General features: G+C 39.9%; 1 protein-coding gene across 6 annotated transcripts in view; it reads left to right on the top strand.

Moving 5' to 3' along the window:
* Positions 1-25,631, top strand: part of PDE1C (phosphodiesterase 1C) — a 311,651-nt gene that overhangs the window by 259,759 nt on the left and 26,261 nt on the right. For all 6 annotated transcript variants that reach the window (XM_010713053.3, XM_010713055.3, XM_010713056.3 and 3 more), the window contains 7 exons: positions 3,426-3,527; positions 4,772-4,892; positions 7,471-7,552; positions 13,231-13,351; positions 14,535-14,710; positions 17,143-17,439; positions 21,601-21,675. In XM_010713053.3, coding sequence (XP_010711355.1) covers positions 3,426-3,527; positions 4,772-4,892; positions 7,471-7,552; positions 13,231-13,351; positions 14,535-14,710; positions 17,143-17,439; positions 21,601-21,675 — 974 coding nt within the window. The remainder of the gene's footprint in view (positions 1-3,425; positions 3,528-4,771; positions 4,893-7,470; positions 7,553-13,230; positions 13,352-14,534; positions 14,711-17,142; positions 17,440-21,600; positions 21,676-25,631) is intronic.

Here is a 25,631-nt window from a genome sequence, read left to right on the forward strand (position 1 = left end):
GGCTGGTGGTTGGTGACCCTGCACATAGCAGGGGGTTGGAACTGGATGATCATTGTGGTCCTTTTCAACCCAGGCCATCCTATGATTCTGTGATATATATGTGGATTTCATCAGTTTTGTGTTGTTTGGTCATCTAGTTCAGGACTGTATTCACAGGAAGGAAATACAGGAGATTGTTCTAGCTGTGATAGCTAGCTCTAGAAATGCATATAGGTTTTTTAGGGGAAGCTGATGAGACTGAAAGAGATTTCTTTTGCTACAGTGAAGAGGAAAGATGAATGCTTACTAGGACTTAAACTGTTTTACTCTCCTTGTTAAATATTTGAAAGTGAGTTGCCTCATTTGATGAATCCCATTTGTGCAAGTCATTAGCAAGTAAAGGAAGAAACTGTATGAAGAACAGATCACAATGATTTAAGAAAGCAAACTGCAAAGTGAACAGATGCTTTCCAAGATATGACTAAAGATGTATTTTCTGGCTCTGTAGTTCATTGCTAATAATTTCCATGTAGTTTATTGAAATAGAGTATACTTAGTGCAAGCCCTTTACTGTCAAGTACCAGATTAAAAATGCATCTGGAAAATGTTTAACTCTGAAACTCTGAATCAGAGTGCAGCTTTAGGAAGTGACCTTTCATGCAAAACTGATTGTGTCAGTAAAGCTGCTTGGGCTTTTTTTCCTCAGATAATTTTGAGTCCTCTTTGTCAATCAGTGTTATTCCTTTAGAGTCTGCAGTGAGAAACCTGGAATGGTTCTAAACGAAGACAACTTTAGTCAAAGTCTTCTTTTGTATGTAATAGCAGATACGTGGCTGCATAATCACAAACTTTTCTTGTAAATTTTTTTCTCTGTATTCAGGATGGATGCATGCTTATTCTGAATATTACACCTTTAGTGTGTGTCAGCCATTGAAAATGCTTCCTTGAAGGTAGCATTTTTCCTTCTTCCATTAATTTTCCTGGGAATAAAGGCTTATATTACGTAAACTGGGTGAAATATCTCACTACAGGAGATCTTACCTATTCTTTAGCATAGGGATTAGGTGATCTAAAGCAGTCATTTTCCTGTCCTTTTCCCTCGTATGCATGGAGATGGGAGCCTTTTGCTGGAATGTGTCTCTGAGGTGAACACTAATATGGAGCAAAGACGCATCCAGCAAAATGTCCAATAAAATGACATCATGTTCTTTGAGTCAAAAAAGGTAAAGGCATGTAGTAGTTATTCTTAAGAGCAAATACGGATGTTTGCCAAATGGAGATCAGTGCAAGACTTGGAAGAATTTAGATGCAAAGTCATCCAGAGTCTTGTCTAACTCAGCAGTCAGTAGTACAGATACCATGCAACTGTTCTTGATGACAGAACTGTGCCAGATACCATGTTTTCATGGGCATCACCTGCAGGACATTTGTGTAGCAGCAATGACACGGGAAATTCACTCCAGGTTTTCCTCTTCTCCAAATTGCTTTTCCTGGCACCGCTCTCTCCATCTAATTGTAGCTTTCCCTAATTCTGCAGGGCTGTTAAAGGACATGGGAAAGTTATCAGATTTGATGATAAACTCTAACTTAGTACTTTTTCTTAGGGATAGGTTATAGATGTGAGAATGGTGTCTCCGTGGCTGCTGGCTTCTGGCCTTGGGGAAATGTTTATCTGCCATGAGATAAAACATCTGAAAATGTAATTAGAACTATTAAAATCCCCAATTAGTCAGACAAGCACCACAGCTGGATCTGTAAAACAGACTTTGCGTCCACAAGGGATCTTCAGTTGAGGGGACAGGCAAGAAAACCCACTCCCAGGTCCTTAATATCCTAATAGTGAGCACTTTCACATGATTGTAGTTTCGTTACCACAAACTTTTGAGTCTTGTATCGAGATTAACTATTTAGACCACTCGATTTTAATGCATATTGCTCTGATTTATTGGGCTGCTTGCAAAAGCACTATTTAAAGTATTTTCAAATTTCTCTGGAGCACAGAAGTTTCTAATAGCGTTGTGGAAAAGTACAGACATGATAGATGCGTGTGTTCATCAGGAATCTGTTGGTTTTCCCATTAAATTATGACTTTGTTGTTGTACTCTTGGCTGCATTATGTTAAACTTGCATTTCAGCCCACATTTTCTGTCATCCACTCTGGCTTTTGCTTTGTCTCTGGCTTAGAGTACATTGACTTGCTCTCCAGTTCTTGGGATTCCCGCCCTTGTTCCACAAATGTTTTAAGCTGCCATTTGCCAGCACTTTTGCTAAAAGAAGCAGTTTCTCCTCTCCTTTGTATTAACAGAGAGATTTTTGTTGCTGAGAATGTACCAGACCAGGGAACTGACCAGGACCAGCAAAAATAATTTAATTAAGCTTGTTTCCAACCACTCTGTAATTTCTCTGATTGCTGTTGCAAGTGCTTGTACTTGAGGGTGATGAGGAGGAGGTAGGTTTGCTGTGGGGAGAGTGAGGACAACTGATGCAATTTTAATGTGTGTGCAGAACTCTTGGGGGGGCATGTTGTGTGACACCCATGGGATTGAGTAGGCACCGAGGTTTTGGGTCTCTAAGCAGTGGGTGGCCTGGGGCTAGAACTTGAGTACAGCCACTAAAGGCAGGAGAGACATGCCCAAAATAGACTGTCTTCTTCATGAAGGATTCATGAAAAGAATGGTAACTTTTATTTTTGAATGAAAACTGATCCATTTCTGAATATCCCAAATCCTTAGCTGGTAAGCTAACCTTGGGCTATTCTATTAAGCCATGAGCAGCTGAATTGAAGAAAGAAAAAAGAAATTTATATTGTATGCTAGATCAAAGAGTTCTGATATTTTAAAATTTCCAGGACATCCACACTATCTTCAAAGGAATTCCTAAGATCCTGAAAAGTTTGTTTAACAAAAATTTGTGCAGGAATAGTTTGAATGAGCAATGTCAGGGAAGTAGTTCTCAGAACTTTTGAATGTATAGATACATTATATTTACTAGGAGATGCTTTTTAACATGTTGTTTTTCAACATGTTCTTTTTTCCTTAATAATACAGCTAAACTTTCAGTAAAGGTTTTGACCAGTTTTAGTTAACTGGATAGAAATACAAGTTCAGAAATTCACCTGATTCATGCCAAATCTTTAAAAAGTCTGTTTGCTTTATTCTAAGAATGCTTTATAAAGAAATAAATTCAAAAGATTTGTTCTTAAGTGAGAAGGGAAGTGTACTGATAATGATACTCTTCACAAATGAAGCCACATGGCTTCATTTGCAGCCCTTCCACTGTTTTGTTTGTAGAAAATCATTAATCTTTCTCCCTCAACCTGAAAGAGTGACATAAGAAATCAGGAATGCTGTTAGTAAATGTGCAGATAACAAGAGAAGCTGGAGTGTGTCTGAAGCTGGTTTTTGTGTTTTTCTCCTTGCTTCTCTCATCGTGATGCCATTCAAAAGGGAGTTCAGAGCTCTGGTGATTGAGATGGTGTTAGCCACCGATATGTCCTGTCACTTCCAGCAAATCAAAGCCATGAAGAATGCTCTGCAGCAGCCAGAAGGGTGAGTCACTTCACAGCACTGTGCACTGAGGAGCTTCATTTCAGCTTGTGCTTTGCCATTATGGTTAACTTCAAAAGCACCTCTCCAGAGGCTCTCACTCTCCTTGATGTGCACCTCAATTCTTTTTCTGCTGTTGAATTTTGAGTGAATTCACTTAAGAGTGGACAAGCACTACCTACACACACATCTCCATTCTGTGTTGGTGGACCAAAGCTTGCAAAGGTCACTGTGTTGGGGTAAGCTTCCCTAGTCATTTTCCTTCGTATATGAGGGTAACATCAAGGACATGATCCAACTGAATAACTTCTACCAACTGAGTAGGACTCAGGGATCTACAAAACACAATCAAGGCATTGTCTTTCTGCAGATGGTAGCAGCAGCCACCATGGCAAGGGGCCTGCTCCATAACAAGGGGAAAGACGAAAACAATCTGAGATGCATCAAGGGGAGGCTGGAAAAGAACAGATGGAGCATTATGGAGAAGGCCTTTTTTTTTTTTTTCCACAGTACACCAGTAGAAGTTGTAATATTTTGTCCACAGCCTTCTCCACAAAGTTCTCGTAATGCTATTCTTAGTGATGGTCCTCTCTTTTTTTCACTCCAGACACAGATCTGTCCAGCACCCTTTAGAATTATATCTGTATCAGATCAGAGTGTGGCTCACCACTTGGTCCTCTCTGAAGCTACAGCTCTTCCAACTATTTTGGGCAGTCAAAAGCTGGAATTGAAAACTGAAAAATTACTCATCCCAAGCAAACAGTATTTACTGAGTTCTTGGGCTAGCCTCTCAGGTTATAGTCTTAAGAAATTGCCAGCTTCACTCCAGTTTCCTAACAGTGAAGCATACTTACTGTGCAAAGTCATCACCATCCCTGAGAGCAGATCCTGTTTACTACTTACAGTAAGATGAACTCTCTTCTGACCTGCATAAAATGCAGCACAGATGAAATAGGGAGCATAGTGACTCTTCAGTCTGATTGCACAAAGAAGTGAGCCTGGAAAGGAGCTCATCAAAGCTGAGCAAAGTTTCTCTTTATACTTCTTAATGTCTTTGTTACAATAGGAGTGGTGTATGTTGGAGAAATTAGTCAACCTTTCACGGTTGTCAGGTTTTATGAACACAGAAATACTCCATTAATATCCTGGCCAAAGACTCTGGCCTTATTTCCCTTTGTAAGTAAGATTTTTGTCATTCTCCACTGCAAGTGCAGGCGATTAACTTGTTTGATCCTTTGGATTTTCAGAATTGACAAGCCGAAAGCCTTATCACTGTTGTTGCATACAGCAGATATCAGTCATCCAGCCAAGGCCTGGGACCTCCATCACCGCTGGACCATGTCTCTGCTAGAGGAGTTCTTCAGACAGGTAAAGCTGGAGAATTCTTCTGTGTTTTGGCAGCACAGAGGATTGGGCAAGTAAGAAAATGTGAATGTGTATTTTCTTTCTTCTCTAATTTTCTCAAGAGCATCCTAAATGATAGGAAGCTTTTTTGTCTGGTACAGTAGCACTGCCTATCAGGTCTCTTGGAGAGGCAGTGTCTGATACACTGCCTATAGATAGAAATATTACCTGCATAGGAGAAGTTCTAATGTGGCTTGCTAAGCCAGGCTAACTATTTTTATGGAATCAGTATTTCTTTCTAACTTGAAAAAGATAGAATATATGATGTCTGCTTAGCTAATAAACCATAGAAAACACATTTAGGTAGTTACATGTTATAAAGCTGTACCTATATTTTTGGAGTAGACATAAAGAAGTCCATTATCCTTACCAATTTTTAACCAGTTTTTTGAATGACATCTGCTTTAAAGGCATTGTGGGAATCCCTTCTTAATAAGGACCTTGCAAAGATTTGCTTTGAAATGAATCCTTAAGTTTGTTTTTCAAAGCAAGAATGGGTTTACTGGGTGGAAGCAGGAAAATCGTGCCTGCATCTATCTCTGTGTTACCACACAGAGGACTCATGTAATGAGGAAGATTTTCACATGCATTTTAGAGAAGAGTCTGCCACTGGACATGCTTATTCTCTTATAGCTCAGAAGGATACTAGATCTGATAAAATATACCATTGCTGTGTACCCTAAAAGATTGATGAGGGAATTAAGATTAGCTGACTGTAAGAACACAAAAAGGCCAGGTTTGGATCTGCTTTACATGTGCAATGAAGGCAAAATAATTTTATGTTTTCACAAGGACAGCTGAACAACAAATCATGCTTCAATTTTGATTGACAAATGCCTCCATGTCTAGATAAAGCAAAGCATTGCATTAAACTTGTATTCTAGTTCTAAATTACAATGAAGTATTAACTCCCTTTTTGGGAAAGACCTTATGTTTACCATGAAAAGTAGACTTGTTCATTCAAGTTAGTAGATGGATAAATACATACTTCCCTACGTGGTAGCAGAAGATTAACATGCACTATTTTCTGTGTTTGAGCTGAGAAGTGCCACTAGCCAGAGGGGACTAAGAAAGTAGGCTGGTTTCAGTTTAGGTATTTATTTCTTTATGCTCTTCAAGTGCAGATGCTCTTCCACATTTTTTGTTGTGTATGTTATGAAGCACGAAGACTCACTTAACCTGAATCAGTATGGGTTTCTAATGCTCTTGGTTTCCAATTCTGCAGTGATGTGACACAGGTCTCCCTCCCTCTCACGCATGAACTACGCGTGTTTGTAGATGTTAATGCTGCTTTTGAATACAATTTTACAATTTTATTGATTGATTTTCAGCAGCTGGAATAAAGATCTCATAAAGGAAATATCTTGCATGTTTTACCTAGCAGTTTAGCTATCCATAAAGGATCTGCCTGAACAGCTTAAAAGTCATGTATGTCTTTGAGCAGTCAGGAAGGCTGTTAGGGGCTCTGTGCTAAAGAGAATTAAGTGCTGGGGTTTGTAAGAGGCACGAGGAGTAAGAGAAAAGTGATGATTAGATAAGAGCTGGTACTGAAAAGTGCTTTTCCCGAGAGGTGTGGCAGACACGATAATAGAAGGTTACTTCAAAATATTTCTGTGTTTGGTTTCTGGCTTACCCTAAAATTTGTACATCAGACTCTTAACATAAAGCAGGAGAAAACTGTTGTTTCACCCAAAGCTCTAACCTCTAACAGGACTTCTTCCTTCTTTTGATGTATGTTATAATAATAACAAAGAAAAAACCTGTTCAGTGATTCTTGTGCCTACAGTTTTTCTCTAATTTGTTTGCTGGCTATTTTGACTTCCATTTGACATTAGTCAGAATAATGGCATGAAGTTCAGCACAGTTAAAGTGAGTTGCTGATTTAAAGAATTGATTCTCTGGTACATTTAACAGGCTGTTTAAGTTTGAATGCTCACTGGGGATTACTGCAGCTGTCATCCTATGTATCCTATCAGCCTCAAGCGATTTATAATAGTGTGACTGAAGCAAGCTTGGTGTGAATATGCAGCTTAAATGACTGGAAGAAATGGGTTTTGTAACACTTGATCTTCCACACCGTCTTGTGATGTTAAGAAAGGACTGTCAGTTGTGAGGGCTGGAATCATGTTTGTACCTTTGTTCTTTAGCTCTTACATAAAATGTTAACAGTATCAGTGTTTCCTTTGGACAAAAAATGTAATCTGTATGTGGCCAGCCATGACCTGTGAATTCCTTATCAGAAAGATAAAAGGAAAAAAAGCATGCAAGCAAGTGTAAATCCTGAAGGATCAATCACGATACTGACGTTTTCTCTTGAAAGGTTTGTTCCAAGGACGGTGTTCTTCTTAGTTTTCCAGATAGCTCCAAAGAGAATCTCCAAACAGATTAAATTCTCTGTAAATAATCTGTGTTTACAAAAATGCACGTATATAAAACCTACTTCGCTAAAGAAAGTAAAATGGGTTGCTTTTACAGCACTGACCTAAGATATCAAAGTTCAATGCCTTGTTCTAATTTATTCTCTTTTTTTTTTTTTCTCCAGGGTGACAAAGAAGCTGAACTAGGGCTTCCCTTCTCTCCACTGTGTGACCGCAAGTCCACTATGGTTGCTCAGTCTCAAATAGGTATGTCCCTTTTGGTGCACTGTAAGTAGCATCTTAAAAACAAAACTTAGAATCACAGAATCATAGAATCACCAAGGTTGGAAAGACCTCCAAGATCATCCAGTCCAACCATCCACCTGTTACCAATATTTCCCACTAAATGTCCCTCCGTACAACATCTAAATGTTCCTTGAACACCTCCAGGGATGGTGAGTCCACCACCTTTTAGGCAGCCATTCCAGAGCCTGTCCACTGTTTCAGAGAAGTTTTTCCTAATGCCCAACCTGAATCTGTCCTGATGCAACTTGAAGCCATAAAACTTATTTCTCCTTGTGGCACGGAGGTTACAGTGATCTCTCACTATTTGAAACTAGGTTATAGAGAAGAAGTAATAAAGTGCAGTGGTATTTTCTCCAGATCAACAATTCAAAGCTGAGGCGCCATTAAATTTATGGTGGTGTTTCCTTGCAGTAGAGTTACTTCTGATGTGACTGCAGAACTGACTGCAGTGCCCAGTTATGACATTATTTTGTGGTTTTCTGAGCACTGGATATAAGGTGCACATGGCATTGTGTTGTGAATTTTCTTAGAGGATATGGAAACATAATGTCAGTCCTTTTGATGACCTGGGCAAAAACTGTTGTATTTTTCATTTGTTTGTTTGTTTTTTCACTTATTTTCCCCACCCTTTCCCTCTCAGTGCTCAAAGCCAACCAATATTTTGCACAGAAGCCAAAGAAATAGCAAACCATTTTCAACTTCATTCATTCAGAAGCAGAGATCTTTTTACAGACTCACTAATAGCACTTTCTCTCTCTCTTGCAAAATCACGGGGTTGCAGAATGGCTGAGATGGGAAGGAGCCATCTGGGTCCATCTGGTCCAACCTCTGTTCGGGCAGGAACATCAAGAGCAGGTTTCCCAGGACCACATCTAGGTGATTTTTGAGGAGGGACTTCAAAACCTCTCTGGGCATCCTATTCCAGTGCTCCATCACCTGCACAGTTAAAAAGTGCTTTCTGATGTTCTGATCTAACCTTTTGTTTTCCACTGTGAGCCTCCTGTCCTTGCACTGGGCACCACTGAAATGAGCCTGATTCTGTCCTCTTTGCAGTCTCCCTTCAGTTGTTCATAGGCTTTTTAAAAATCTCTCCTGAGTCTTCTCCAAACTGAGTGGTCCCAGCTCATAGCAGAGGTACTCCTGTCCCTTGACCATCTTGGTGACCCTGTGTTGGACTCTTCTCCTGTATATCCCCATTTCTCTTGTAATGGGAGGCCCAGAACTGGGCACGATAGCAAGGGCACATTGCTAACTCATGTTCAACTGGGTGGTCGCCAGGACCCCTCAGTCCTTCTCTGCAGATCTGCTTCTCAGCTGGGTGCCTGGAATTGTTCATCATCCACAGGAAAGATGTGGAGCTTTTGGAGAGGGTCCAGAGGAGGGCCACGAGGAGGACCAGAGGACTGGAGCACCTCTCTTATGAAGAAAGGTTGAGGGAACTTGTCTTGTTCAGTCTGGAGCAGAGAAAACTCCAGGAAGACCTCATTGTGTCCTTCCTGTGTTTAAAGGGAGATTATAAACAGGAGGGAATTTTTTTACGTGTGTAGATAGTGATAGGACAAAGGGGAATGGTGTTCAACTAAAGGAGAGAAGATTTAGATCAGATGTCAGGGGTAAGTTTTTCCTCTCAATGAAAACATTGGTGAGGTGCTGGAACATGCTTTCCAGAGAGGTTGTGGATGCACTGTGGATGCACTGGAGGCATTCAAGACCAGGCAACCTGATTTACTGCTTGATCTAGCAGTTGGAAATCCTGCCTGTGGCAGAGGGGATTGAACTAGATGATCACTGAGGACCCTTTCAATTCAAGTCATTCTATGATTCTGCTAGATAGGAGGTGCAGGACTTCACGAGATTCTTGCCAGCTCACCTCTTCAGCCTGTCACGATTCCTCTGATGAGTCAGCCACTCCCTCCATTTTTGTGTCATCTGTGAATTTACTGAGAGTGCACTCTACCCAAACATCTCCTCCAATTAGTGAAAGAAAAATAGGACGGGAAAACAGTGAGCTTGATAGCTGGGGAGAAGTCAAGAGGAGTTAACTGAAGTAGACATGTTCTGATGGCTAGAAGCAAAAAAAGAGAACTTCAGAAGAAAAGGTGGATTTATGGGTAGATATTTATACCCACAAAGCTAGTGAAAAATGTTATCTATCCATGACTGGAGAACAGAGTGCCAAATGGAAGAAGAAAAGACAGATAATGCTGACTCTCAGTATAAGGGAACTGAGTCCAGAAGCAGGAAGAAAACAAATGTATTCAAGGAGAGCAATCAAGAGAAGAATTTGAAGTACGAAATTTCTCAGCTGCCTCCTGAGCTGGCCAAAGAACAAAACAAATACATCCCCAAACTTAGGAAAGTACAGATTCACATCTGTGGCTCAGAGTTGTTTCTTGTTTAAAATTATTTCATTGTTCTCGTTAGGCAGCCACTCCCTTAGTTGGACTTCATTCCAGATTTTTCTGGCTCTACAAGCTTAGGCAGTTCATGCAACAATCTGAACTTGAAAAGCCCTGAACAAACCCAAACTGGCTGCCAAATTTCTAGACTGTACCCCTCTGAAACAGTACCCCAGAAAGGTGTGTATGTGTATACAGCACAACACAACCCCTGAGAAGACTTAAATTTTGCCAGTGGCTCACTGGAGGGAAGCAACAGCTAACTTGAAGAGCTTCAGTATGAGCTAAAACCCATGTTGAAGATTCCTGTGCAGACTATGCCTGTTGCTATGGGAGAAGATGACCTCTCTGTGGCTGGTATGGAGGAAAAGCCACATTTGGACTTATCTTTCACGGTGGTTCTAGCAGCTTTCAAATATGTCCCTCACACCTTACAGGGAAGAGGAGCTGAGCTTCCTGCGTGTCCTTCTGAGCTCTGATAAGCTCAGTGTGCTTAGAAACCAATTTGCCTTGTCCTCCTCTTTCATGCTTTTTGACTCCAGAAGGCCAGGAGAGCCAAGAAACTTCTATATGTGGATGTATTTGTGTCAAGCTGCTGCAAAATTAACGATGAATTAAACCATCACCAGGATAATTACACTTTATAAAAGCGGCACTCTGTCGGTGCATAAAGGCAGCCTTATTTAATTAAATGCTATTTGTCACTGTATTCTTTCGTGCGGTTTTGTAATCCGTTGACACTAATAGGTCATTGTCCATAATCCTTGGCTTCTGGCATCATGTTTTCATTTCTCTGCTGTGTATATTGGCATTATCTGTCTGTAACGCCTCCTTTGTTAGATCAAAATGTCTTACATGTTCTGCCTCTCTGCTGAGGCAAGGCTTTCACAGTTGTAAGGTAGATTCTCAGAGAAATAGTCTGATCCTATTCATTTATTTATTTGATCAACAGTCTCAACAGGCTGTTCACTGGGTTAGTAATTACTGCATTTCTTTGCAGAAGCAAGTTCCTTTTGAATTCCAAATCGTGCAGTGAGCAGCCGTGAGTTTCTACAAATGAAACAAATAAACAAACAAAACCATCTATACTTCGTTAAATAAAATTGTGCTACTGATATTGCCAGGGACAGAGCCTAGAAATCCTGTTCTGGTGGCTTGGCTTGTTTGTAGTTGCTGGTTTGCTGCTGAAAGTTGAGTGCAGATGCCACAAACAGCGGGCAGGCATTTTTATTAACAAAGGGATTTCATAAATGTGGACAGAAGACTTTCCAGCATGCACTCTTTCTATAAAAATGAAGCAAAAATTTCCTCAACATAAAGTCTCATTCCCTTGTTTCTTTAATTTACAGATCAATTGTTCAATATTAAAACTAATATATTTTTTAAAACAAATATCAAACAAAGAACCTTAGTTTTAAAACTTACTAATGCTAGTGATCAGTTCAGTTTATCATCTTTTTTCTTCCTAGTCGCTGGGGTACAGAAATATTTACTTCACTCATTCTTTTCAAAAAGAAGGATGATGGTGAATTGGTCTTAAGCTACACCATTAATAAGTTTTAAATCTGGGTTAATTATTTTGAGTTTAAATCACAGTGTCTTTAGGTAAGAAGAAAGAGAATACTGAAGGGTGGTTTGGGATTATAGTATAAATTACATAATTGCTACTCAGATTGCTCTGGAAGTAATGCCTCCGCTTTATTTCCATGGAAACCAAAACAGATACAAAGAGCACAATAACCCTATTTGATGGAGTGCATTCTCAGCGACAAAACACTATTTCTCAACACTGTCACTACCATGAGGTATGCATTTGCAACAGTGATGAGCTGCTGAAAGAGCCATCGTGCTGCATTCATAAAAGTCTGCACCAGCAGAGGTGACCCACTGCCACTGTTGCTGCTGTGGAAACACATCACCCACTGCCTCACTGTGGTGACATCCACTGTTTGGTCTCCATAAATGTTCAGCAAGTGTTGATGAATGTCAATGTGTCATTTTTTTCCATGTGGAAGAAGTCAGTGCCAGCTTTGCTTCATGCACACGTTCATGTCAGATGCCATATGCTGCCATCTGTCGCAAGGCAAGAAACTTTAACAGAATACTGACTGGAAGGTTCAGTCCCTTCTGCCATATCACCAACATCTGCCTTTGGTATTGTGGGCCAACGTAATAAAATAAGAGGCATCAATTTCAGATCAGCCCTCATAATGAAGTCCCAAGTTTTGTTTCTGTGATAGCAAGATAAGTTTCCCAATATTATTATAATATCTATTTAAAGATTACATAATTGAATAATGTATTCAGTCTATAGGAAGCAGGGAAAATTACCATACACACTCTGCTTCAGTACAGAAATAACTTTATTACCCTTGCTTCAATTTTATCAAAAAAGTTCTTCTAGGTCACAAGGTTTTTTCACCTATTTTGGTCCCTTGTGCCACCTCCATCTGCATCTGTTAATGAGATTTCTCCCAGGGAAAGCTTATTATATTTCTTAGATCCAACGCTTAAGACAAGAGCTTGTGTTTATGCACTAATGTCAAGTATCTCAGCAAGTGATCCCACCACCCAATTGCTGGAGTTAGTGACCCAGTTGTACGTATTATATCAGAGATTTGCATCGATGACTTGGATTTCTTTGGTCACTAAGAAGTAAAAAAAAAAAATTGAAGGAGATTAGAAGAGACATAAAGACAGGCAGACACACACACTTAAATCAAATTCTCAGTATCCTCTGGGTTCCTGTGACACACTGTTCTCAGTAAAATTTGCACTGTTTTTAAAAATTGTATGAAGTTCCCCAAGGTTATCTGCACACAGTTTCCTGCTATGGCTTTATACTGCATGCATTTTTGATTAACAACATGGGAGGAAAAGTGATATTTTCCCTTAAGTTTGCATAAGAGTATATCAAAGTTACGGAAGCACGTGGTTTGGATGCTTGTGTAAGACTGAAGGTTCAGTAACGCGTGGTTTTTTTCTCAAATTTACAAAATGTTAGTATGAAATTCTGAGAACTTGGAAGTAATGTTTTTAATTATGCCAAGTATGAAAATGTGAGCAGCCGATATTTTAGAAGTATAGAAAAAAATCAAGCAAATCAGGCAAGGGAAATGGAACTAGAAGTGTGCTCAACTACCTTGCACTTTTAGAATGAGTTTGTCTGAGATCGCTGATGCAGTGACTTCACATAAATCATTATTTCACCTTCTTGACTGTGCTTGCATTTCCGTTCAGGTTTCATTGATTTCATCGTGGAACCCACTTTTACTGTGCTGACTGATATGACTGAGAAGATTGTGACACCGCTCATAGATGAAGCTTCCCGTTCTGGCATGTCTGGGTTCAGACGTTCCAGGTGAACAACCATATGTCCTCTCCCTTCAGGGCACATGTGTCGCTTTTGCATCCAGATCCCCTGGTGAATCCATCCCTCCACAGTGTATGTCTGCCATGTGGTGTAAAGCTTGCTATCCACATTGCCAGCTCACCTAGTGATGTGATTGTTTTGAAGGGAAACCCCAACCCAAGGCAGGGCATAGAGGGAGGCTGGCCCTCTTGGAAATGGAGCCAAGCCTCCAGAGGCACTGAATGCAAGTGGGTGTAGCCATGTAGTCAGGTGAATTTAAGTGCTCTCTCCTTCACTAATGTCAAAACAGAAAGTAGGTAGTGTCGTTGAGAAGCACTCATTTCTAGGAATATGGAAGTATAACCACGTTGTAATTAAAGAGGGTTGGGAAGTATAAGGAGCGCTTATTTAGAGTTATTCAAATGTGTGAATTATCACCAGAATTCACCTGCAGCTTGGATATAAGGAGTCTTGGCCCATTCGTCCCCTTCTGCTGTTGTAGAGAATCTGCTACTTCAGTAATTTCATGAATAAGACATGTCTTGGGATTCATGGTTTGTACTGCTTAGAGTGAAGCCTCCAAATCAGGATTTTTTTCCCAAGCATATTCTTTATTCTTGGACTGTTACATTCAGGGCAACCACTAATATCTTTCTATATCAGTTATCTTGCTGCCTTTATTAAAATATGCGCTATGACATGCCTCTCCTTGAAAGAGAACTGCTAGGTCTGTAACTGAAATGAGTGCCTATTTCAGCTTTAAATGACGTCATCAAACCCTGGATGGATGCTGGTGTACAGCAGTTCTGTGTCTAATGACTCCAACAGGTGAATTTGAGGAGACTCCTCCTTTGACATGCTGAATTTCTAAGTTTGTCTGACTCTCCAGTCAGGGAGTGGAGATGCACAACAAAGAACCACTTTGTGTGATTCTCTTTGTAAGGAATCGTGTCTACCAACGATTAGGGAGAGCAGAGCAGTCCATTATTTCTAATGCTGGCTCAGATTGTGCTGCTTGCTTTAACATTGATTGCCGTGGGGCTAGAGGGAGGGAGGGAATTGTGGAGGATTCAAGGTTATCTTTCCTTTCTTCTTCTTTGGGTGTTATCTAGATTTAGAGTAATAATTTCTTAGCTGTGTTAGGATGCATTAGATACTGATTTCTGTTATGTTTTGTGATCTTGTGTCCCAGTCTGAATAGCATTAGTCCCTCTGAAGTTAAGAGATCAAGTGTCAAGAGCACTGGGTCAGAAGGAAGTGCCTCACTCAACTGCTCCATACTCACTGTGGACTTCAAATGTTTTAAAGCCACCTGGACTGAGGTGGTGCAACAGAACCGGGAGAAATGGAAAGCACAAGCCACCAAAGGTAACATCCAGGCTTCTTAGTGAAAGAATAAAAAATTCTTTTGACCTCTTCTACTTCAAACTCATCTTCAATCAAATTATTCTCCAAGTAAGCACTGCTAGTTTGAAAGAATCTGCTTCTCTAGGTCAACAGCTTACACTGAATTTGGAAAGATAGGAATATTGTGACTCATCTGTACCTTACATGCTTCTGTGTGATGTGAGTGTAGATAACAGAGAGGATTTGGACAATAGGAGGAAAAAAGGAACTCTAAGGGAAGCCCCCTAAGGTCATGAGTCAGACTCAGAGCGTGTGCAAAAATAGCAGGAAAAGGATTTTGAGAGACGTGTTATCAATTGTTTACTGTTAAGATTGAAAGAGATAGGAATAATATGTCCGGTAAAAATACCATGATATTCTGGATTCAGGTCTGGCTTCATATTTGCAATGTTACATTGGATGAGAATTTAGGAAGTTTGCTGCTTCTGCTCATGATATCACAAATCTGTGCAGGACTGCAGAATATAAAGTCTGCATTGATTGTGAGCTTGGAAGCAGACCAAGCATCCAAAGTGTCATGCAACTGAAAGTGCCCTGGAGTCATTTAGATGTGCTTTGGAGAAAACAAAGTCAGAATTTGATTACATTTATTTCTTCATGAAACTGTGGTACAGTGTCTCCTCTGAGCTGAATGCTTGTTACTAAACCCATTATTTAATGGAGTTGTTGTATTTCATACAAATGGAAGGAGTTTGATTGTAATACATTATGCAGTTTGGGCTTTATGACCAATGGAAGACTTGGCTTAGTTCTCTATTTGCCAAAGCAGATCTGTCCTCTCTAATTGAAAGGCCTGTCTAATGGTGCAGGGAAGCTCATGGAGGTGCTAACCAGCAGTGCTGTAGCAAGCCCTGGTTTCCTGAGCTGAATCTCTCTCTTGTGGTTCGGGTGCAGAATGCAGCATCTTGGTTTATTTTCAGATCCTCAGAATAAAGGGAGCTAAATACCATCAGACTCCCAGAAAGCTGTCTATGCGAGCTACCGTTGATTTCAAGAATGATTAGTAAAGCCAGGGAGGTGCATATCTAATTTAATTATATTTTCATGTGAGCCATAATTTATTCATTTAAAAATTAATTAACTTTAGCTAGCTGCTGACAAGGAAATACAAATTGACATTTCTTATACAGACAGCTTTCACCTTTCTCATTTGTAACCCATTGGTACATTGTTCTCAAAACTGTTTCTGGTTCACTCATAAGAAATATTTGAGGAGACACCATTGTTGTTTGTTTGTTTGTTTTTGTTTTTTTGTTTTTTTTTTTTTGTAATTTCTGCTCTCTGGCTAAGTTGCCGCTCCTGTAAGGACCAAAACATCTTCCTTATAGGTGTCAAGATTGCTTCCACTGGACTAATTGGACTTTATTCTGTGATTTGCAGGATATTCTTGTCTACTTATCAGCTTACAAAATGTCTCAGAAACCAGGAGATACATCTCTTTGTGATTCCTATCACAATTAGACTACAATTGGTTATCCACAATAGGGTGATGGATGGGTGGGCTGTGATATTGCAGACCTAGAAACCCTGTAGGCAGGCAGAATGAGATATACTGGGCAGCACGGTGCGGTCACTTCTGAATGCTTGAAGTCAGTATGGATACAGATATAGCCTGAAGCTGAATAAGGCACCAAATTGAGTGTGGGCTGAGTTATTCAGTTGCTTTTGCAAGTTAATTCTTTTCTGATCATGGAAAAGAGAAGAAAATTATGGAGTTTCTGCCTGCGCATAGGTTTTTTAGCTCGAGCACTTCATTAATTAATTCTATGATTAAGGGATGTAGTTGTGTTCTGGGTCACATTCCCCTTTTGGGAATGGAATAGCAGGTACTGATAGTAACGTATTAGTCTGGTAAGAAGGGACAGAGATGTAAAGAAATTATAGCAGTAAGTAGAAATGAAGAGATTAGGAAGCTGGAATTGAAAGCAACTTGGAAAAAGGAGAAAAAATGGATTTTCAAAGAACCAAGACTTTCAAAGTGTTTAGGATTATGTGGTGCCAGATAGGGTAAACTAAATGTGATTTGACTGACTCCTGTATATCCTGTATAACCTCTGTACCCCTAAAGACATACTTACAGAGCTAATATCTCTTTTTAATTTACCTCTTAAATTTTCTGAAGAACTGCATTTTCAGAAGGGAACCTCATATGGTTAAAAACATACATGTACATATGATGTAGGTAGGCCAACACAGGGTATTTTTTTCAGAGTACTTTCTTAAATGTTCTCCTGTGCTCTTTTTCCCTTGTCAATTCCTACACTTATCTAAATAATACCTGTTTGGAAGGTAAAAACTGAAGTATTTACATGTGTGAATTGTATTTCTTGTAAAATTGACTGATAATCATCATTACTTTTCATGTTTTGCTTCTCTCTTTGCTGAGGATGCAGAAGAAAAAGCTAAGAAAGAAGCAGAGGAAAGTGTTCATCAGGGAACAGATGAAAAGAAAACAGATGAAAAGGATGAGAAGCCAACTGAAGATGCCACAGCAGCAAAGACGGAGAACAGCAAAGAACCAAATCTTGGGGAAAACAAAAGTTCAGATTCCAATGAAAATTCCCACTTAAATGGGACTGGGCAAACTGGAGTGACCAGATATGAAGCTTCTCAAGGAAAAAGTGCTCCTAGGACAGATAAGGGAATGGATTCTCATCACACATCGAGAGAAGAGAAACATGTCCAGAATGGTAAGTTCTTTCCTTCTACTGAAAGGTGAATACCACCATAAAAGTGGTATTTCATCTCAGTAATGGGATGGGAGCAGTTGATGTTGTGAAAAAAGTTGTCCTGGGCGCAGAACCTTTTCGTAGAATTCAGCATTGGTACTTCCAAGAATTATTGTTTTGTAAAAGATGGAGCTCATAATGTCTGCCTCATGCTTTTGGCAAAGGGCAATAAGACTCTTCTCATGGAAATGAATCAGCTTGTTTTGATGTACACTTCAAAGCTGAAACAATCTTGGTTCAGTGAACAGCTTCACTGACTGGTTAGTTGAAAGAGGAGATGCTGAAGATATAAACACTTTCAAAGGCCAATTTAAGGTATCTTTGAACTGATTCTCGAATGTAAATGTTTTAGCACAGCAGCTCTTTTCCCCTCTCTGCTGTTTTCATTTTATTTATACTACATTTGTTCTGTTTTATTAGGGCAAACACGAGCCTTTTCTTAAAGATTTATTGTCAAAAACCTGTTAGTGAGTTAAAATAATTATATTTTGCACCTAGAAAAGGTGGAAAAAGAATTGAAAATTGCATGCCACATTAAAATAAGTTATTAGACCTGTGAATCACAGAATCACGGAATTGTAGGGGTTGGAAGGAACCTCTGTAGATCATCAAGTCCAAATCACCTGCTAAAGCAAGTTCCCTATGGAAAGTTTGCACAGGAAGACGTGCAGGTGAGTTTTGAATATCTCCAGACAGGGAGACTCTGCAGCCTCTCTGGGCAGATTGTTCCAGTGCTCTATCACCCTCAAAGTAAACAAGTTTTTCCTCATGTTTTTACTGGAACTTGCTATGTTCCAGTTAGTGCCTGCTGCCCCTTGTCCTGTTGCTGGGCACCACTGAAAAGAGCCCAGCCTCATCCACTTGCTTCCAGTCCTGTAGGTATTTGTAAACAAGGAGAAAAGGAGCAGAGGATGCAGGTTTCCCTAGAGGGATGCAAAAGAATCCCCTATAGTTATACATGCTCTTGAGGTGACTGACCTTCTGGCTTAGGTCATAGGAGGCAGCTAAGGAACATTTGTCACTGTTCTGGTAGGCTTGGCTTATTCCCAGTTGGTTGCAATGGAGCACTTGAACCCCACCCCCCAAATCCTTCATTTTAAAGCCTGCTTCACTAGTTTGGCCAGCCTGCTGCCAAAGGTGCCCTGCCTCTTCTAGACAGGTGGATCCCATCCCTCCCTATAACAGGTCATAATCTTCACAGAGTGTCCCATTCTCATAAAAACCAAACCATAAAAACCTTGAGCTGGCACCAGCCACATAGCCAGGAGTTGACATGTATTACTTGCCTATTTCTGGCTTTCCTCTTTTCTCCAACTGGCAAGATTGAAGAAAAGATAACCTGGGCACTAGGATTTTTCATTTGCACTCCCAGGTCTTTATTGTCTTATTTGATTCTGTCCCTGAGAACAGATCAGTTGGCTATTGGCCATTTCACTATCCTTCCCTCGCCAACCTTGCTCTTCTAAGCTGTTAGCAAAAAATGACAGTACAGCCTCATGTGATTTCTCATCATTTTGGTAACGTCAGCCAGTCCAAAACCAGCAAAACACTGAGATTCTGAAGCATCCTCTTAGGAAAAAAATGAGTAATTGTACAGTCATTGAAATTCCTGGGCTAAGGCAGTGGACTTAGATGGCAGCTGAGGCAAGAATTCTGTTTGAAGTACTCCTGGTACGACTGGATTCAGGCCTTCCCCAGTGATTCTTTTGTCATTAGATTTTTTTAGATTGGAAGGACTATGTAGATCCAGGTTGTCATGCTGTTACACATGGGATTTTTCCTCCAGCAATGTTATGTAAATGAATGAGAGTGGGCCCCACAAAGAAGCAAAAAGGTTGAAGATGTGAAATCCCAGTTAGACTGCAGCAGATTTTGCTCCTGAAATCCTTTACTTTACAGCCTTCTAACAATATAAGGGCTAAGTATGCTCTGGTGATTTTGACAGTACTTTTTTCTGCAATGTCTCTCTGCTGCAGGTGTCTGAAATGCTTTGGAAGGAATTATAATGATTTTTGAAAATTAGTGTCTTCCTTAGGGCACGAAATTCTGCTCTTTAATTTATGGGAGAAGGCCCTAATGAATTACACTCACTGCAGAATCTTTGGAGACTGATGAAATCTAACATTCATATATCTGGGTTCATGCAGTTTCCTTTATTTTACATCTGTTAATACCTCGTCATGACATATTTGCCTCTGCCTTTGTAATCTCTTTCAGAAAGATCATTACGATCATCGTTCTGCTCTGCTACTGGCAGTATGGCATGGTAGATATTACAATACTCAAAAGTCTCCTATTCATAAAAATATTCAATGAAAGTTCAAAAATTGTGTTGTCAGAGGAGCTGGAAGTTTCACTCACTGCTCACTTCCTTTGTGCTTTCTCAGAGATGTCAAACTGGGAAATAACGTGTGTGTGCATGTTCATCGTCTTTGCCTGCACACACTTAGGGTCAAGTGCCTCATTTATGCAATGGGAATGTGAGAAGCCTTCTGTGCCTTGCTAGGTACATTTTCATTTCATCTTGAATACAGTGTCCTTGTGGAGACCATCTTTTTCAAGCAGACACCTCAGTTCTACCTGGAGTACCTGGAGCTGCTCATACCTCTCTGTTCAGTTTGGACTTTCCAAAGAAGCCCGAATCAATGGCAGTGTATAATAAGCTGAGGAAGTTGCTGTCTGTCTCGTGTCTTCTTGTTTTCATTTTTCTCTCACCCACACAATGACCTTAATAAGAAAACCATGGAAGTTTTTGTTCTAAATGAGAACAAAACAGGACATGTTTTTTCCATCTTGCTAAACGTTTTAAGATTTCAAAACCACTTTTCTATTAGAAGAGTATTAATTGGAGAGGGAGAAACCAATTTTCTGTCATCCAAGAATAACAGTTGTTCCAGTGGTTAGGGCAAATTTAGAAGAGGCAGGCCTTGCTTCTCTACATTTTCACTTTTTTGAGCTGTTTCAAAAATACATACTCATTGACCGTAACTGTTCTGAAGGCAGATTGGTTCCTCTCTAACATAGCCATCCCTACGTTCTTGATCCAAAGGCTAGGAAGTGGTAATAATAGCAAAAAATAATAATACAGCTGGAATAAGCTGTATTATTATACATTTATACAGCCATGTACTTCGTATTTACAAAATTCTGAAGTGAGATTTTCTACAGGGTTTTTTTGATGTTGAGATGTGGCTTACAAATTCACTGCTGCTCTCTTTTGGGTGAAGGAAGAGATGTCTGCTCCCATCTGTGTGGGCTGCTATTGGACTTCTCTGGACATCTGCAGGAAGGAGACCTCCTTTGCTGCTGAATGAGCCCCATTCTACTATATCTGTCCCTTGAAGTAAATTTTAGTTCATAGTCACATTTGGCAACAGAACATTCTTTTTCAGTGGGGAGATGGTCTGGGAAGGTCTGTTGTGCTCTGCTGTGAGACTGATAGAGGACAGAATATAAGAAGGACCCCAGTTACCCTTCTTGACTTCTTAAAATATACTTCAGCCCTAATTCCCATTTTTGTTCTGCATCAACTGGTGCACTGCTAAAGACCTTGTCTTCCAGGTTTGCTGCATAGACTCTAAATCCAGTGATCAGTGCTAGGTTGCTTGTCTGTTTCTTGATATCAGTGTAGGCAGACCAGCGTAAATGATTCTGTGGATAAGTAAAACTGTTAAGAGAAAGTGTGATCCAATGAGGTAGGACTTTTTAGGATATCTAAAATGGTTCTTTAGTGCAGAGACCTATGACAAAGCCTCAAAGGATCTTAACTCAGTCTTCTAAAAGCATACATTTTTTAGTCTTGATTTTGAGATGAAGGTAGTGTTCAGGTTTTAATGATGCATATGCAGTGAGGAGGAGTATGAGTTTGCATGGGCACTTAAAGGGGTATTAGCAGAATAAATTTGAAAGTAAATTGTAAAGCTTGGTTTTCTGTTGAAGTCAGATAAACTCTGAGTGTTGCGTTATTCTGTGATACTATGTTAATCCTAGGTCATCGTGAATCCAGATATTTCCTCTTACGGAAAATCTCTCTTGGATGTTGAAATTTGATGGAGTTACAGGCATTAATACACTGCAGTCTGCATTATAATGCTTATAGTATCCCTTATTGCTTCATTCTAGGTGAAATAAAGGAAGACAGTATGGCAGACAAAAAAGATCAATCTAGTGTGGGAAATGAATCAAAGAAAACAGATGGTAAGGACTTAGTATTTTTTTTTTGTTTTGTCACACATTTCTATATGTAATCTATTGTTTTATAAGCATCATATTTTATGATTACAAAAAATTGTGTGGTAACCTGAAAAACATTTAACAGAAACAGTCATTAGATATGAGAAGCCATTAGGGGTATTCTGGGGGAAAATCAGCTCTTTCACATAACGTCTAATGCCACTTAATTTTTCTATTGGTAAACCATCTTCTTTATCTTCTTGAACAATTTCTGTGCACTGCCCACAAGAAAAATCCTGGATTATTTGAACTGCTTACTAGGAAACATGGGTAAGGTTCTATCCTTCTGAGTTTCTTTGAACCAAATTCTGCTCCCAGTGAAGACCGACTGTATGGGGGTGCAAAACACAAATCTAAGCAAAACCCTGCACAAGGTGCATCTCCTTTTTTTTTGGTTGCACATCACACTGTGCTTATCCAACCACAAAGGTTTCTTGACTTAATACTCTGAGGTGGAATTTGCCAAGTGCTGTTGAACCACAGGTATGGGAAGGAAGCAAGCAAGAGTAGGCGCTGTTAAGGACACTCTAGAGAAGGGATATTGCTAAAACACTTTTGAACTGAGACAATCCCAAGTTGTAAGACAGTTTCTTGAACACCTAGAAATAATTTCACACAGCCCTGAGCCTATTGCAGATTTTCACAGATGTTTTAGTAGCATCAGCAAAGCAGAAAAAAGCCTGTAAGAGATGTGGCATGGTTGCTCTTCTGCTTCTCAGTTGTGCAGCAAAAGGCTACAAGATAGCATCTGACTCCACGTCACCCCAGAACTGATTGCTTAAGTATTGCATGGCAGAATAAATGGAAACATGCTACAGCTAAGATTTCCTTTGTATGTCTCAATTAAATCCATTGAAATATCCCTAAGTAGTACAGTATTGTATTTTAATGGTCAAGAAAGGCAACCTCATTTTAAGCGCTGCAGTTTAGAAGGATGCTGTTTGCTTTTACTGTTACCTTGTAAGAAATTACTTAGTTCTTAGTCTTCCAGAAAAGTGACTAATAAGAAGATAATGTGATCTTGGCAAAAAAAAGAAAAGAATAGAAAAGAAAAAAGTAGAGCAATTCATCTCTAATCACATGTATTAATTTCAGACACATAAATATGTATTTTATATAGAGCTCTGTTAGCAATGATTGTTCAGGAAAAATCAATTATTTGTTGGAATGTCATATTATTTATACACTTCAGATAAGTTGTCTGTCAGGAAGAGTCGTGAATGAGTACCATTCATAACTCTTTACACAGTATGCAGAAATAAAGAGCAAATATTCAATTAGCAGTCTGGCTCTGCAGGCATTGACGAATATGTGCATGTCTTATGTAGCTGTAATAGCTTCACAAGGATTAGTAAGAGGAATGGCTTCTCTCCCCACTTGGTGATGGCAGAACAGTGGGTGTGTAGAAAGACTGCTCCCTTGGCAGGATGGGTACATGCAGAAAGCTTGGGGCTTCTCTTGGCAGATGCAGGGGCATCAGACCAACCATGAGAGTAGGCTTGGGAACCCCTAAATTTGAGGACAAGGTCGCCTTTGAAAGCTTGCAGTCTTGGTCTCTTGGGAAGAGTAGGGACACCTATTTAATCAGGCTGGAAGACAAAGAGGTGAATGCTTCATGCTGACATAAAAGTGTGGTAGTAAATTTGTTTACTTGCAGGTTGCTAGTCTTGGTTTGCTGTTAGCTGTTTAATCTGTTTGTTCTTCTGCAAGGAAGTGTTCAGCTCAACCCCTTAAGGAAAAGACCAATGCCATGGGATCGGTTGATTACAGTGAATAAGGAACTGTAACCAAGCAAAAGCAATTTATGGGCTCCATGTTTTTCTTTCAAATGCTGTAGAGAGAGATTGTGACTAATGATGTCGTTGACAGAAATAGGGAATATTTGTGAAAGACAAGCCCTAGGAAAGTATTGGGATATTGGGCACTTCTGTTTTGAGAAATACTCTGTGACCCCTTCTGTCCATTGCTCAGTCCTGAGCAAATCTCCTTACCAGCCATGTAAGGGATGTGGAAAAATGAATCTTGCCCACAAATAGTACGTAGCTGTTTGTAGACTACTGAACTATGTACCCAAACACATGGTTTCTCATCTGCTGGGACATGGTCCTTCATATACTGGGAAAAAAAGCAGAGGAGTTGGAAAGACTGAGGTTACAGCGCTGGGATTCTCTCACCACTTCTAGATTGCTTTTGAGTGAATATCAGCCCAGGTTTTAGCAGCACCAGGCCTGGTGCTTGGGTTTTACAGCCTCTTAGTCTGCAAGTGGGGTGTATTTGTGTGAAACAGGTGCTCGTTTGTGCAGATTCATCACACCCCATGAGGGTTTTGGCTTTCTTTTAACCTCCCATTAGCATCAGCTAGAGCCCTGCACCCAAGCTGAGGTCAGTTTGCTGTTCTGTCCTGCTGTGAGAAAAAAGCTGCAGTATAACTACATGAATCTTTGCAGGATCTTGCCCATGTTACTTTTTGAGCATATAGAAAATGTTACTATAATGTGTTGTAGTTGGAATATGTAAGTGCTAAAGCATTTCTGATCATCCTTCTACTTCATGGTGAACCAGGTGGCCAAGGAAATACGAATAACCATCCTATGTGGACACAAAGACATTAAGTGTCTTTGTCTGTGCTGTAGTCCCAGGTGTGATGTGTCAGTGCTACCTTTATGCTACCCACAGATTGGTATGCATGCCTCCAGAAACAGGGATCAAGCTCTCTAAGCCACTGGGAAACTATGAATGCATCTAGCCAGAGCTTCACACAGCTGAATCTACTGGTACCACAGCCTGCTATTTTAAAGCTAGTTCGAGGACACCTGTGCAAGCTGCAGTTGTGCCTTAGAATGTAGTATTAATTGCTTCAAAATCTTGTTTGAGTTTCTTAAACACAGGATAGCATCTTCATTGTAATGTAATCTTCCTGTTATTGGTTTTTTGTTTGTTCTGTGGGACATTCAGTTGTTACTCAGTACTACCTTTATCTTCAGCTTTGATAGAAGAGATATGAGACTGCCATTTCTTTGTAAAGACAGTCCTATCTGACATCATCAGCACCAACAGCATCATCAAATGTTTTCTGTGGGATAAAATGTTATTAAACCATTTTGGAAAACCTGATTTTCCCCTGTGAAATAGTTGCTATTCAGTACTTGGACTGGAAATTCTAAAGCAGTCACACAGAAGTAATTTTTCTATACATTCACAGCATTTATTTTTGCAATTTTTTCTACTCACATAGAATAAATGAGAAAACTTTTTACATCATGTTGCACTTTCACGAGTTGTCTTTATAGCTTCATTTCTTTCTCCTACTGGGGAAAATGTCTGCAATATTAAGTTTTCAGTGCAACTCTTTGTTCCAGTCACCAAAATACAGTTTATTCTGTTACTCTTTTTCAGCTAGGAAATAAGAGAAATGTACAGGTTCATTTCTGTGTTTGTGTCTGTGTTTGTGTGTATTTATGTGTGTGTTTCTCCTGGCAACTTATCTCATGGTAAAAAGCAAATTTACTTGGTGAAGCACAGAAATTCATAGGGTATTTGGGAACTTGTGGTATGTGCTGGGAAAGCCTCGTGTGCTCTGGCTGTGCATGATAAGCAATACTCCCACCTCCTGGTCACATCTTACCCCTACATTGCAATAGTACTTCCTCTAATAATAGCCAATAACACAGTACATTACAATGCAAGGCAATATGCATCTTTTTATGTGTACAGTCTCTATGATGAGCACATACATTACAAGCATTCTAGGAATTTAGACCTTTATCACAGAATCATAGAATGGCTTGGGTTGGAAGGGATCCCAAGGATCATCAGGTTCCAGCCCCCCTGCTACACGCAGGGCCACCAACTTCCAGATCTGGTACTAGACCAGGCTGCCCAGGGCTCCATCCAACCTTGAACACCTCCAGGGACAGAGC

This window comes from Meleagris gallopavo, chromosome 6 (genome assembly GCF_000146605.3).
Source record: "Meleagris gallopavo isolate NT-WF06-2002-E0010 breed Aviagen turkey brand Nicholas breeding stock chromosome 6, Turkey_5.1, whole genome shotgun sequence".
Taxonomy (NCBI): Eukaryota; Metazoa; Chordata; class Aves; order Galliformes; family Phasianidae; genus Meleagris; species Meleagris gallopavo.